Source organism: Microtus pennsylvanicus, chromosome 3, assembly GCF_037038515.1.
Source record: "Microtus pennsylvanicus isolate mMicPen1 chromosome 3, mMicPen1.hap1, whole genome shotgun sequence".
In the NCBI taxonomy this organism is placed as follows: Eukaryota; Metazoa; Chordata; class Mammalia; order Rodentia; family Cricetidae; genus Microtus; species Microtus pennsylvanicus.
Window position 1 is genome coordinate 50,412,501 of NC_134581.1, and position 13,718 is coordinate 50,426,218.

General features: G+C 45.7%; 1 protein-coding gene across 3 annotated transcripts in view; it reads left to right on the plus strand.

Moving 5' to 3' along the window:
* The window catches only part of Fam81a (family with sequence similarity 81 member A), a 54,763-nt gene extending 41,668 nt beyond the window's left edge, over positions 1-13,095 (plus strand). For 2 of the 3 annotated variants that reach the window (XM_075965341.1, XM_075965340.1), the window contains exons 5-9: positions 1-40; positions 2,475-2,581; positions 6,297-6,432; positions 8,460-8,655; positions 12,543-13,095. The exon at positions 1-40 is cut by the window's left edge and continues 90 nt beyond it. In XM_075965341.1, the coding sequence (XP_075821456.1) occupies positions 1-40; positions 2,475-2,581; positions 6,297-6,432; positions 8,460-8,655; positions 12,543-12,667 (604 nt within the window). In that variant the 3' untranslated portion in view covers positions 12,668-13,095. The remainder of the gene's footprint in view (positions 41-2,474; positions 2,582-6,296; positions 6,433-8,459; positions 8,656-12,542) is intronic. The other variant, XM_075965342.1, reaches the window with a different exon arrangement.
* The last annotated feature ends 623 nt before the right edge of the window (positions 13,096-13,718 follow it).

Below are 13,718 nucleotides of genomic sequence, written 5' to 3' on the forward strand. Positions count from 1 at the left end.
GCTGATCCTGGAAACAAAAATCAAAGACGCAGAAGGACAGGTATGGCTGGGACAGAAGAAGAGTGAAGAAGCAGGGAGTTTGTTCTCCACTAAGAACAGGGTGCTGCTTGGTTATAGCCAGAGCAGCCAGCCCCAGTCCCGAGTGTGGGTTTATGCAAATCATCGGCTCTTTCTGTCTCCCTTCCCTCTGTTTTGCTGGCATGGCCCTTCATGAATCTGGCAGCCAGATTGTGGAGAGATTTTGGTACAGTGCCAACTTAAAGTTTTTTCCCCTTACCCCAGACATTCTAAACGATATCCCCCAGTCTGCCTCTTGCACAGGTGAGTGACCTAGCGTAACGTTGCAAGCTGTTTATCCCAGAGTCTGATGCGGGAAATACTTTCTTTACTGACTTTCTTTACATGCAATGGGACTCATTGTGTGTGCAGACTCATCACGTGGTCTCAGTTAGGCCAAAGCTGGAGAGTGAGCTGGCAGGGGAATCTTAGGGTGTTTTACCTTGAAATTTATAATTTCCTTCACAAGGCAAAACTCTCAGCATTTCACCAGTTTGTGGTGTCTGTGTGTGTGTGTGTGTGTGTGTGTACATGAGTGCAGGTGCCCCCAGAGGTCAGAGAAAAACAGAGGCATCTGGGTAATTTTCTAGATAAAAAACACCCCTTCACCTCTCTTCAGCAAGGAGCCAAAGCTACTTATGTTAAAAAACAGAAAACAAAGAAAGCCCAGGGTATTCTAAGACTTTGAAAGGCAGGCAGGCGTTTTGTTGTGGTGGTGGTTGTTTTGTTTTTTCTTTTAAGATGAACGGGGCTTGCTTTACAGCACAGGCCTACAACCCCAGATACTATGGGGGCTGAGGTAGAAGGATCCCACAATCAAGTCATGGATGAATTAAAGAATGAGCTAGACCAACCTGAGCGATCTAGGTATCTCAAAATAAAAAGTAGAGACAGATGGTTCAGTGGGCCGAGGTCCTCGCAGCCAAGCCTAATGACTGGAACCCAAGCTGTGGAACCCACGTGCTGGAAGGACAGCACTGACTCCTGCACGTTGTCCTCTGACCGCCACACGTGAGCTATGGCGTGTACACATCTACATGCATACACACAAAAGAAATGAACATTAAAGAAGTTTAAAGACAAGGCTAAGACTGAGTGTTTTCCCAGTGTTTACAAAGCCTGAGGTTCAGTTCCTAGTACCGGTGGGGAAGGTGGGGGTGAGTGGGGGATGGATAGGATGGAGGTGGGTGGGTGAGAACAAGATTATTACACAAGAAGAAATGCTTTCTGGTGTCCGCAGTGAGTACCACACAGAGATCCACCAAAAGAGGCATTGTTGTTTGTTGTTGTTGTTATCGATCCAGATCTTACAAATATCATGACTCTTTAAATAAGGAGTGTTGAACAACATTTAACATTTGGAAAATGTGATCATTTCATACAGGGCTGGTTTAACATTAAGTTGTGCTGTAAACAAAGCCCAAATAAACACCAAGACCACAAGTAGGTAATGGAGAAAGGAGTAGAGGAATCTAGCTCACACAGTCTGTTCTCTGGGCTTCAGTCGACAAGGAGGTCCACCTGGAACCTTGATGCATTTGTAAGCCATAAAAATCACACCCTCCATGACTGGCAGCCACGGTGCTGGTGGAATTCCAAGGTAACGATGATGGCACATGACTGCTGGTAGAGGTGCCAGCCCTGGGCAGGAGTTGGGCTTGCCCATTGGAGAGCTGTGGAGTTTAGCACTCATTACATGATGAATATTTTGGTAGTGCCTCCTGTCTTGAGTTTCTCTGGGTGTGTATGTGACTAGGTAGACAGTGTCATAGTTAAAGTGTCCTCAGGAGATAGTGTCATAGTTAAAGTGTCCATGAGCACACGCCAAAGCACCTGTGTTTGGATTTGCAGCACCCACCTAAAAACTAGACACTGTGGGGACTAGAGAGATGGCTCAGCAGTAAGTGCCCTTGTTCTTCCAGAGGACCTGAGCTCAGTTCCCAGTACCCACATAAGACCTCACAATTGTAACTCCAGTCCTAGGGAATCTGACACACTCTTCTGACTTCCTCAGGCACAAGATATACATTTGGAGTACATACATTCAGGCAAACACTCACACACATAAAATAATCTTTTAAAAACGTTTTTAAAAACCTGGCCACTGTGGTACACCCAGAGCAGCCATTCTAGCCAATAGGTGAGCTCCATGTTCAGTGAGAGACCTTGCACCAAAAGATAAAGTGGAGAACGATTGAGAAAGACAACTCCTATTGACCCCTGGCCTCCAGGTGTACATGTGTGCACATGCACACGCATGCACACATACATACACACACACGTGGAAGGAGGAGGTGAAATGGACGTAGAAAAGTGACTTTTAATGCCATTGGCCAGCATAGAGCATATGGCATGTCTTCTGAAATGGTCCCTGAAGGCATGATGTGAGATCTTTATAATCCAGTCTTCTTTTCCAGATTTCTCAGCTTTTGAGCAGAGTGGACTTGTCCATCTCAGAGCAGAGTACCAAACTGAAGATGTCCCACAGAGACAGCAACCACCAGCTTCAGCTCCTAGATACTAAGTAAGTCATCAGCTTGGAAAAGGGTTTTTCTCAAGTTCTTTCTGAGTTCGTGAAATTCACCTTTTCTCCCTCTTGCTTTGATTTTAAAATATAATGTTTAAATTTTGCCTGCCTTAAAGATTTATTTTTATTTATGTCTCTGTGAATATGTGCACATGAATGCAGTGCCTACAGAGGCCACAAGAAGGCACTGCATCCCCTGGAGCTGGAGGTGCAGGGGGTTGTGAGCAGCCATATATGGGTGCTGGGAACTGAACTCCCATCCTCAGGAAGAACAGCAGGCACTCTTAACTGCTGAGCCATCTCTCTTGTCCACCTCTTGGTTTTTATTTATCACACAGAGTGAAAACAACAATGAAAGCTAAAAGAAAAGGTTTCCATATGGCATATTGTCACTTTTCCTTCATAATCACTGCTTCTAGCAGTTGGATGATGGTCCATCTCTTCATTCAATGTGTATTTGGCTTATTTGTTATGGTTTGGTGTGTATATGTGCTATATACATGTGTGTATATTGCGGGGGGTGAGACAAATGGGTGCCTGAGTGTGTGGAGGTAAGGGTCAGCATCGGGCATCTTCCTCTATCTTGTTTGGAGGCAGAGTCTCTCACTGATTCTGCCAGATTAACCGGCCAGCGAGACTCTTTTTCCATCTCCCCATTGCTGGCACTAGAGAAGCAAGCCATCATGTCTAGCCTTTTACATGGATTCTAGGCATCCAAACCCTGGCCCTCTTGTTGGTGCAGTGAGCACTTTACCCATGAGTCATCTTCCCTCCCCTAGTATGTGTTCGCTGAGCACTTCCCTAGAGGCCACGGGTCTAGTAATGAAGAAGAAGACAAAACAAAACAGACCTTGTTTTTAATCCTGTAGGGTCTACAGTTTAGGGAGCTGATGGCCAGGTGTCAGATCAGGGCTTGACTAGGGTGCTCTGTGTTATTATTAATGGTGCTTCAGGGGGTAGGTATGCGGTTATGTTAGGTTAAATAATGATTCCCCCAAATTCTCCATGTGAAGATGCTTGTTAGCTTTTAGGGAAAGGAACTTGATCGTGCGACCAAATATCTTCATCTGGGATTGTAGTTTAGGAGTAAAGTGCTTGCCTAGCATGAGTGAGGCCATAGGTTCAATCCCCAGTATTAGAAAAACATGCCTTAAAAAAAAATCTGTGTGTGTCGTCACACACATGTGCATACCATGGTATAGGTGTTGAGGTCAGACTATAACATGGGGCGTTAGTTCTCACCTCCCACTTTGTTTGAGAGAGGGTCTGTGGTTGCTGACCACTGTGTACTCCAGGCTAGATGGCCTGAGAGCTTCTGGGGTTTCCTGTCTGTTTCCCATCATCCCATAGGAGTGTTGGAATTATAGACCACCTCTGGCTTTACATGGGTTCTGGGGCCCAGAACTCGGGTCCTCATGCTTGCACAGCAAAGACTTTACCTGCTGAGCCCTATCCCTAGCCCCCATAAAGAAGGTTTCTAAATGAGTAGGTCATCCAAGCATGCCCGACGTCATCACTAGAGTCCTGGGAGGAAGGCACTGGTAAAGAATAGCAAATCCTGGCAAGGCTGACTTCTAGGGAAGTGTGACTGGTTGACACTTGCCTCTTCTAAGTCCTGGTGGTGGCCAGTGTCTCAGTCTGTACAGATAGCTGTATTAATTCAGCTACAGGATGGTTCAGTGTTCTGTGGTCAGTGTTCCAGAACAGACAGGGCAGCTCTGACGACTCAGTGTGGAGCCTCTCCAGCTCCAGTCCTTGCTCTTCCCCAGCTGCTACAGAGGGAAAATCCAGACAACAGCTTTGTGAAGATGTGACCAGAGCCATGTTCTTCTCTCCTTTGTGCACTGCCAGTCACCTGACTTACTGGTGCACTGCGCTGTAACTGTTACTTCTTTCATTGCTGTGACCTGAAAAAAGCAACTTAAGGAAGGAAGATGACAGTTTGGCTCACAGATTGTGGGGATACCATCCACCATGGTGATGAACATGCGGTAACAGGGGCATGAGGTGGCTAGTCTCATTGAATCCATAGTCAGAGGCCAAAAAGATGAATGATGGTGCTCAGTATACTCCCCCCCCCTTTATTCAATCTGGGACCCCAGTCCATAGGATGGTGCTTTACACATTTAGGGTGGGTCTTTCATCTTCACTATATTCCCCTGGAATCACCCTCACACACAAGGTGTGTCTCCTACGAGATTCCAAATCCAGTCAAGATAATACAGTAGACTAACCATCACATACACCTAGCTGCAAGGGAGGCTAGTGCATGTGATCTCAGGCTCAGCATCCGTGTGCTCCAGTCACATGTGAAGACTCCTTATATAAGAAAACAAAAAATAGACATTTCAGAACAATTAGTTACTTTAATGGGTGTTCAATTATTTAAATAACATATCTACACCTATCACACACCTACATATATCTTTATATATTCTATGCTTTCATTACATGTTAATATAAATAAGAAGAAAATGATTAAGGGAAGTAGCATGCATTGACAGTTCTTTTAAGCACTGTGGAAGGGAGGCCTCTTGAGGAATGGAATGTTGAAAGGGTACTTTCCATTTTTCTCTTTGATTTTTGTTTGAAAGAAAAGTCTCAAGTAGCCCCAAGCTGACCTTGAATTCACTATGACCTTTAACTCCTGATCCTCTTGGTATTACCACCCAAGTTCTGGGATTGCAGTCATGTTCCACTATGTAGTTTGTTTCCTACTGGTTTAAATTAGGCTATGTCCATATGGGGAAAGAGCAATAGAAAACATGAGAGAGAAAACAAGCCAGCCTCTAGTCCTGGGAGATACAAGGAGGGGGAGTGCTGGTAGGGGGGAGGATTCTGGAAAAAGAGATAAAGGATAGTGTGTTCTCTGAGTAATGAGAACTGTGGACCCTTAGAACTGTAAGGGTTATTAGCCCCTGGCATCTCTACATTACTGTGTCACCTCAGTGCCTGCGCTGCCAGCTCCTATAGGTAGGAGCACCATCAGGTGGGTAGGAGCACCATCAGGTGGGTAGGAGCATCATCAGGTGGGTAGGAGCATCATCAGGTGGGTAGGAGCATCATCAGGTGGGTAGGAGCATCATCAGGTGGGTAGGAGCATCATCAGGTGGGTAGGAGCATCATCAGGTGGGTAGGAGCATCATCAGATGGATAGGAGCATCATCAGGTGGGTAGGAGCATCATCAGGTGGGTAGGAGCACCATCAGGTGGGTAGGAGCATCATCAGATGGATAGGAGCATCATCAGGTGGGTAGGAGCATCATCAGGTGGGTAGGAGCATCATCAGGTGGGTAGGAGCATCATCATGTGGGTAGGAGCATCATCAGATGGATAGGAGCATCATCAGATGGGTAGGAGCACCATCGGATGGATAGGAGCATCATCAGATGGGTAGGAGCATCATCAGATGGGTAGGAGCATCATCAGATGGGTAGGAGCATCATCGGATGGGTAGGAGCATCATCGGATGGATAGGGGCACCATTGGATGGGTAGGAGCACCATCGGATGGGTAGGAGCACCATCATGGGTAGGAGCACCATCATGGGCAGGAGCACCATCAGATGAGTTTCTGTTGTATGTTTCCATCCTCCACTCACTCCATGTGGCACATGGTCCTAAAAGAAGGTAATGCCATTCTCATACTCAAAACTGTTTACATCCAACTTCTTCACACACCTTTTCTTCCCTTTCTTTTATTTCTGTTTTAGATTTAAAGGTACAGTCGAGGAGCTCAGCAACCAGATTTTATCTGCCCGGAGTTGGCTGCAACAAGAACAAGAACGGATAGAGAAAGAACTTTTACAGAAAATCGAACATCTTTCCTTGATTGTTAAGGAAAACAGTGTAGGTATTAATATTTTTGAATAATAGATACCGAGAGGGGGCCTGCAGTGTCTCACTAGCACCTAAGGACTCAGGACACGTTCATTCGGTACCATCAGAAGCTGTTCAGGCATTTCTGCCTTTGAGTAATTTCCACATTCTCCCCCCAGACCCTGCTTCTTTCCCTTCTTCCTCTCCCCTTCCTGTTCTGTTTCTCTTCCTTCCTTCGTTCTGGGGATCAAACTTGGATTCTCATACCTGCTATCTTAGTTCCTTTTGCTGTTGCTATGAGAAAATACTCTGCAAAGCATCTTAAGGGAGAAGAAATTTATTCTGGTCCACAGGTCAAGGGTCCACTTCGGGATGGTGAGGGAGTCAAGGTGGCAGGGACGCGACACAGCTGGTCATGTTGCCTCCACCACAGGAAGCAGAGAGGGGTGACTAAATGTCACTGCTCAGCTCTCTTCCCACTTACACAGTTCGTCCCAGCCAGGGGATGGTGCCACCCACAAGGGTTGGTTCTTCCCAACTCAAGCAAATCAAAATAACCCCCCACAGGCACACACAGAGGCCTGACTACCACTTAATTCTAGATTCTGTTAAATTGACAAATTAGTACTGGCCATCATATCTGCTGATCTTGAGCTTTACCACCCAGCCAAAGCCCCCAGCCAAGCACCCGCCATTCCCTCTTCTTCATAGTCTTCATAAAGACAAGGAGTGCTTTGATTGATGTTGGTTAGCAAAGGGCAAATTGAACACTTCAGTTTATGGCTTTTGAGTCAAGACTTTAATGCGCCCAATTGTCTAGCACCCATTTCTAAATAAAGCCATCAGTCACCTACTTGAACCTGTTTTTCTGGGTTTTGTTTGTTGTTTATGTTGTGAGCTACTTTTTGCTTTCACCAGTGTTGAGTGGCTCTCTGTCCCTCCAGGTCAAGGCACAGTAACGACAGTGTGCCTTTCCTCTCCCAGGGCAACGGATCAGAATTCACCATTTTCTTTCCATCTACTTCTGCCTCCACCCCCCTCTCTCAAACAGATAAGGTTTGCAGAACTGCCAAAAAAAAAAAACATCTTCAAAAAGTCGTGCATTTAAAACCAGCAGGTTTGGGAACTGGTGCTAGGCAGGCAAATTGTGCTGGGTTCTCTTTTCTCTCCCAGCTTCCTCCCATGAGGTTTTGACTGAACAGAAGTGGCTGGTGCGGTTTGGTTTGCCGGTCTGACTGCTTGTTCCAGGTGCAGAGCCATTCACTGAGCTGTAGGTTTTCCATCAGAGCCATCACAGGAGTGTCATCCTGTCACCCCTGACGAGAGCTTGGTGTCCCTAAAGCCTCTGGATGCAGAGTTTCACAAAACATAGTGTAGGAGACTGCAAAGACAAGGAAGTATTCAGTATTTCAAATCTTTTCCCTGACGCCTCCCCTGCTTTTCTCAGGTCTACTCATTATTGTGCCTTGATGCATCCTGATGCATTTGTGGAGTTCTGAGTCTGTGGTTTACGGATTGATGTTTGCGTTGGCTTAGGCTAACAGTGAACTCTATGATAGCGGTGAAGTCATTAAGATGGAAGCCTACTTCTCGCTCGTGTAAAACAAATCCCGGTGTGTCTTTTCCAGGACAAACATGAGGTGTGGGCTTGTCAGTCTTCGGTGATCCAGAATTCTTTTTGGTTTGCTTTCTGCCAGGCTCAGAGAGTAGCGCTTGTCCCCACGGTGCCGGGTGGCTGGAAGAGTTCCAGCCATTGACTGAATGGAAAGGGAGGAATTAAGGATCTCCAGCAAGTGTACTCTAACTTTGTCTGGAGGCAGTTACATGCGCTTGTTCTTATACCCCATTGGTTAGATCACAAGGCCACACCAAACTCAGGACACAGAAGAAAATGTACATTTTTACTCTGGGTGGCCTTTGAGACTGGATACAGGGTGGACAATGAGACACCATTGTGGCTCTGGCCCCTGCAGATGGTTACGGGCTATGACCCATGTGAGACAAGACATATGCTCTTCTTTTGCAATGACCAAGTGTAATTCTTGTCGTGACCTTAGGGAGCCAGTGAAAGAGACATGGAGAAAAAGCTCAGCCAGATGTCAGCCAGGCTTGACAAAATCGAAGAGAGCCAGAAGAAGAACGTGGAAGGACAGAGAACGAAGCCGGAAGAGGAGAAGGTGCATGGGCGGATCAGCAAACTGGAGTTACAGATGAATGAGGACATGAAGGAAATGAAAGCCGAGGTTAACGCTGGTAGGCCAAAACCCCACACAGCTCGCGTGGCCTCTTTAGCTAAAAAGCTATTCACTGAGATTTCCCCTGAAACAGACTGAGCTTGATAGAAAAAAACCCAGTGAAACATCCTTACTTTCTATTTTAAGTATCTGTGCAGTATTGAATGAAGATGCTAGCTAACTTATTTACTTATTATAGTACAGAGAATTGAACTTAGCACCTCACAGTCGCTAGGCAAGCCCTCTGCCAGGGAGCTATTCTCTCAGACCCAAAGTGCTAGTTCAGTTGCAGGTCTATGAAGCCTCTCCACGAATGCTTAACCTGCTTATGATGGGCATTGTCTTTAGTGCTCCCCACTGATTTCTTTCCGTTCATGGCCAGGATCAATGCACCCTTGAGGTGCTATTGGGGGCTACTTCTGCACTGCTGCTGCCGTATGAACATGGAGGTGGTTCTCTCCTACTTTTTAAAAAGTCTTTTTTCCTAATCAAAATTTCTTTTAAAAGACCCGTCTCCTCTCTCTCTCTCTCTCTCTCTCTCTCTCTCTCTCTCTCTCTCTCTCTCTCTCTCTCTCTCTCTCACTTTGTGTGTGTGTATCCACAGAGGCCAGAGGGGATGTGCTAGATCTCTAGAAGCAGGAACAACAGGCACTTGTGAGCCACCTGATGTAGGTGTGGGGATCTGAACTCCAGTCCTCTGACAGAGCAGTACAGTGTGCTCGCTCACTGTCCTCGTGAGGGTTACTATTGCTGTGATGAAACGCCATGACCCAAAGCAGCGTGGGGAGGAAAGGGCTTATTTGATTTATGCTTCCACATCACTGTTCATCACTGAACAGCAACCCAAGCAGGGCAGGAACCTGGAGTTAAGAATTGATGCAGAGGCCATGGAGGAGTGCTTCTTACTGTCTTGCTCTCCATGGCTTCCTCAACCTGCCTTCTTCCAGAACCCAGGACCACCAGCCCAGGGCTGGCACCGCCTGGAATGGGCTGGGCCCTCCCTCATCAATCACTAATTAAGGAAATGCCTACAGCCCAGTGGCATTGAGGGATTTTCTCAGTTGAGGGTCCCCCTCTCTGATGACTCTATCTTGTGTCAAGTTGACATAAAACTAGCCAGCACAACCACTGATTCATCTCTTCAGCCCTCAAATGTTCTATAAATAAAAAAGTTTATTTGTATATTTAAAGTTTATGTTTTAATATATGTAACAAAATGGTTACTGTGTTCATGTAAATCCACCCATCATCTCACATGGAGGGGATATATGTGTGTCTGTGTGTGCTATATATATGTGTGTGTAAATGTATGTATATGCATGTGTGTGTATGTATATTGTGTATATATGTGTGTATGTATATGTGTATGGTGTGTATGTGTGTGTGTGGACATTAGTGTGTGTGTGGACATTAGTGTGTGTGTAGGTGTACCTTGACTCAACTCTTTCATCAAAAACCCCAGGCAATATATTGAATTTTCTTCACAATATGTATTAGATCTCTAGACTTGTTCATTTTATCTATTCTGCTGTTTTTACCCTAAGACCTGAGTCTTCTTACTCCCCTGTCTGCCACACCATGCCTCTGGTATCTGCCATTTTATTCTGTTTTTAATTTCTTTTCTTTGTGGATGATCATATGAAACCATGCAACATCTTTCTTTCTGTGTGTGTCTTCCTTCATTTAGCACAATGTTCTCTAGTCTCAGCCATGGTGTGGCAAACAGCAGGATCTGCTCCTTTGTAAGACTGAGTAATTTTGATGGTATATACACACACCTCACTGTCTTTGTCTGTTCGCGTCTCTTGACAGACACTTTAGGTTGCCTCTGTATCTCAGTTATGGGGAGTAATATTGCAATAAACATCAGAGGGCCAGGGTGGGAGGGATGGCTCAGCAGTTACACAGTGAGACCTCCACCTCAAAAACAAACAAATAAAAATGGTGGGCTGGGTGTGGTGGCATACGCCTATAATCCTAGCAGAGACAGAAAGAGGCAGGAGGATCTCTGTGAGTTCGAGGCCAGCCTGGTGTATAAAGAGAGTTCCAGGACAGCCAGGGAAGTCTTGAAAGCACCAAAAAAGGAGCCGGGGAGGTGAACATGAGTATGAGGAACTCTTTATTAGGTGGTAGTTTTTCTTATCCATGTGTGTCTAGTAGTGGCATTGCTGGTCATAGGATAGCTCTGCTTTTGATGTCTTTTAGGGGTCTCTCTACTGTTTTCCACTCAAGCTATGACTTTTTTTAAAAATGTATGTATGTATGTATGCATGTATGTATGTATGTATGTAGCCTTGACTGGCCTCGAGCTCACTTTGTGGACCAGGCTGGCCGAGAATTCTGCCTCCCAGGTGCTGGGACTAAAGACATAAGCCTGCACTGGGCCTTGGCTACACTGAGTTTAATTCCCACCACCGTCTATGGGATTCTGCTCTCCACATTCTCAGCACTGGTTAGTCTCCTGCTTCTCATAGCCTTCCTGCAAGTGTTAGCTGACACTTCAGTGACCTGTAGGTGTTTTCTGATGAGTGATGCTCAACACCTTTTCTTATGTTTGTTTCCTTCCTTCCTTCCTTCCTTCCTTCCTTCCTTCCTTCCTTCCTCCCTCCCTCCCTCCCTCCCTCCCTCCCTCCCTCCCTCCTTCCTTCCTTCCTTCCTTCCTTCCTTCCTTTTTCTTTCTTTTGATGAGGTCTTTGGTCCAGGTTGGCCTCAAACTCTCTAGGTCGCTGAGGATAACCTTGAACTTACGATCCTTCTGCTCCCAGCTTTTGAGTGCATGTATCACAAGTATACACTGCCAAGCCCATTTTATGCGATGCTTTATCAGGGTGGAGCCCTGGACTCTGTGCACTCTAGGTGAGCACTCTCCCCACTGAACCACATCTCCAGCTCTCTAGGACCACACATGGTCATTAGCTCTTGTGCTCATTTACTTAGTATCGTGTGTCTGGGTCAATTCCTCTGTGCTGCTGTTTTGTTTCTACGATGGAGTCTAGAATGCGGGAAGCAGAGGCAGGAGGAGCTCTGTGAGTTCAAGCCCAGCCTGGTCTACAGAGCAAGTTCCAGGACAGTCGAAGCTGTTACATAGAGAAACCCTGTCTCACAAAAGGCGGGCGGATGGAGTCTAGCTATGAAGAACAGGCTGGCCTCAAATTCAAGCTCATAGTCTTGCCTTAGTTTTCCAAGTACTGAAATGCAGGTATATGCCATACCATGCCTGACTGAGCCCAGCATTTTTCTCAACAAAGTCTGTTTCCTATCTGGGGTCCACACTTAGGGTGACAGGCCCCAAGTAACCTCTTAGAACACAGCCTTTAGATGTCAGATCCTGCAGTGAGGACTGGAGCCTCAGAAATCAGAACCCTTCACTCATAACCCCACGAGAGCTTGGAAACCCTGGAGCCTAGGCTCAGGCCCTGCACTGACCTTTGGGGCCACTGGGCTGGAAGACTTCACTGTAGAGTTCTGTCTGGTCCCATGGAAGCTGGAGGCCTACGTGCCTGGGGCTCTCTTGACCCACAGAAACCCCTGGATCTAGTAGTTTTAGACTACAGAGCAGTGTTTTGCAGAAAGTTCTTCAGCTGGGGTTCGACTACTTCCTTATAATGTGACCTGGGACAGAGGTGCTGCAGGACAGATGGATGCCCTGCCCTGTCCGTCTATCTGATCACATGTGATTTCTCTCAGCTTTGATCACATGGTTAAAGCTACAGCCACCCTATTTCTTGATTGTAATAGCCCCCTTTGTCATTAAAAAGCGGTTTCCATGGGGGTCTCCATCCAGGGTTGACCCCTGGAGTTGCAGCGTTTGTAGGAACCCACTGTCCCTGTTGCTGTAGACTCTGGCAGGACCCTGCCTGTAAAATGTTGACTCCCGTGACATTTGCCATTTGCCTCTTCTTCAAGGGTTTACAGCCATCTACGAAAGCATTGGATCCCTTAGGCAAGTGCTGGAGGCCAAGATGAAGCTGGACAGGGACCAGCTACAGAAGCAGATCCAGCAGATGCAGAAGCCAGAAACTTCCATGTGAAGAGGGCTGGGACGAGGACCTGGCAGGAGAAGAGATAGCCTGTGGGGCTAAGAACCAGACACCTTTGCAGCTGGATCACGGCTGCGTTCTGGATCCCATCCAGGGTGTGCATGTGCCAAGAAACATGTTCTCATGGGTCTAAACGTTTACCTTATTGAAAACACCTTTATTCAAAAGTCTTCAGTACAATTTTTACAACTGTATTTCCCTATCTAAGTGCAGTTGAGCCCTATGCCCTCAGATTTTGAAAGACTTTTATGAATGAAAAGAATTTATTTTCAATGCCTGATGCTCTAGCCAAGACTACTATTTTGGGGGAAAAAAACCTGCCATGGTGTTTTTTTTTTAATTAAGAAGTGAATAATGTATTGCTTCTCACCCTACATTAAGAGAATGTCCTGGTAGATTAGAATTCAGCTTGAAGTCCACATCTGGATTGTTTTACTGTTGTCTATGCATTTTAAAAAAAATGTTGGGTTATTTTCTTGTAAATCACCTGTCTTTTGTAGAGAGAAGAGATTTAACACTGGAGGGGGGGAAAAACCTTGCCATTTATATAATGAAAATAGTTTTTTAAGAATTGATAACTGCCATATAAATTGCAAATTAAGTGGAAACTTACAACATGTATCTAGATCCCTCAAGGCACAATATTTATATCCACCTAGTACCAGCTTTTAATATTTAAAGCTATTTTGGGACCCATGCACAGCCGGTGTAGCCAATAGCCATATATTTAATAATGGGACGGTGGCTCAGAGCAGTATGCTTATCACAGTTAACTGTTCATCCATCGCAATGGATGTGAGGATTGTTCGGACTTTACGATTCACCTAAATGTTCCCCAAACAGACACTAAGTGCTAGGGTTTATAGACGTTTGTTGTAACTGTCTATTTGTGCCTTGGTTTTTATCACGTCACTGTACTGTCCCCCGTAAAAACAAAACAAAACATTACCAACAAAACAGAAAGTGTGGTAAACACATCAGATTGTGATGTGAAACTGGGATCCTATGTATGTCCTTTTTAAGCGTCCTAACGATGTTTTCA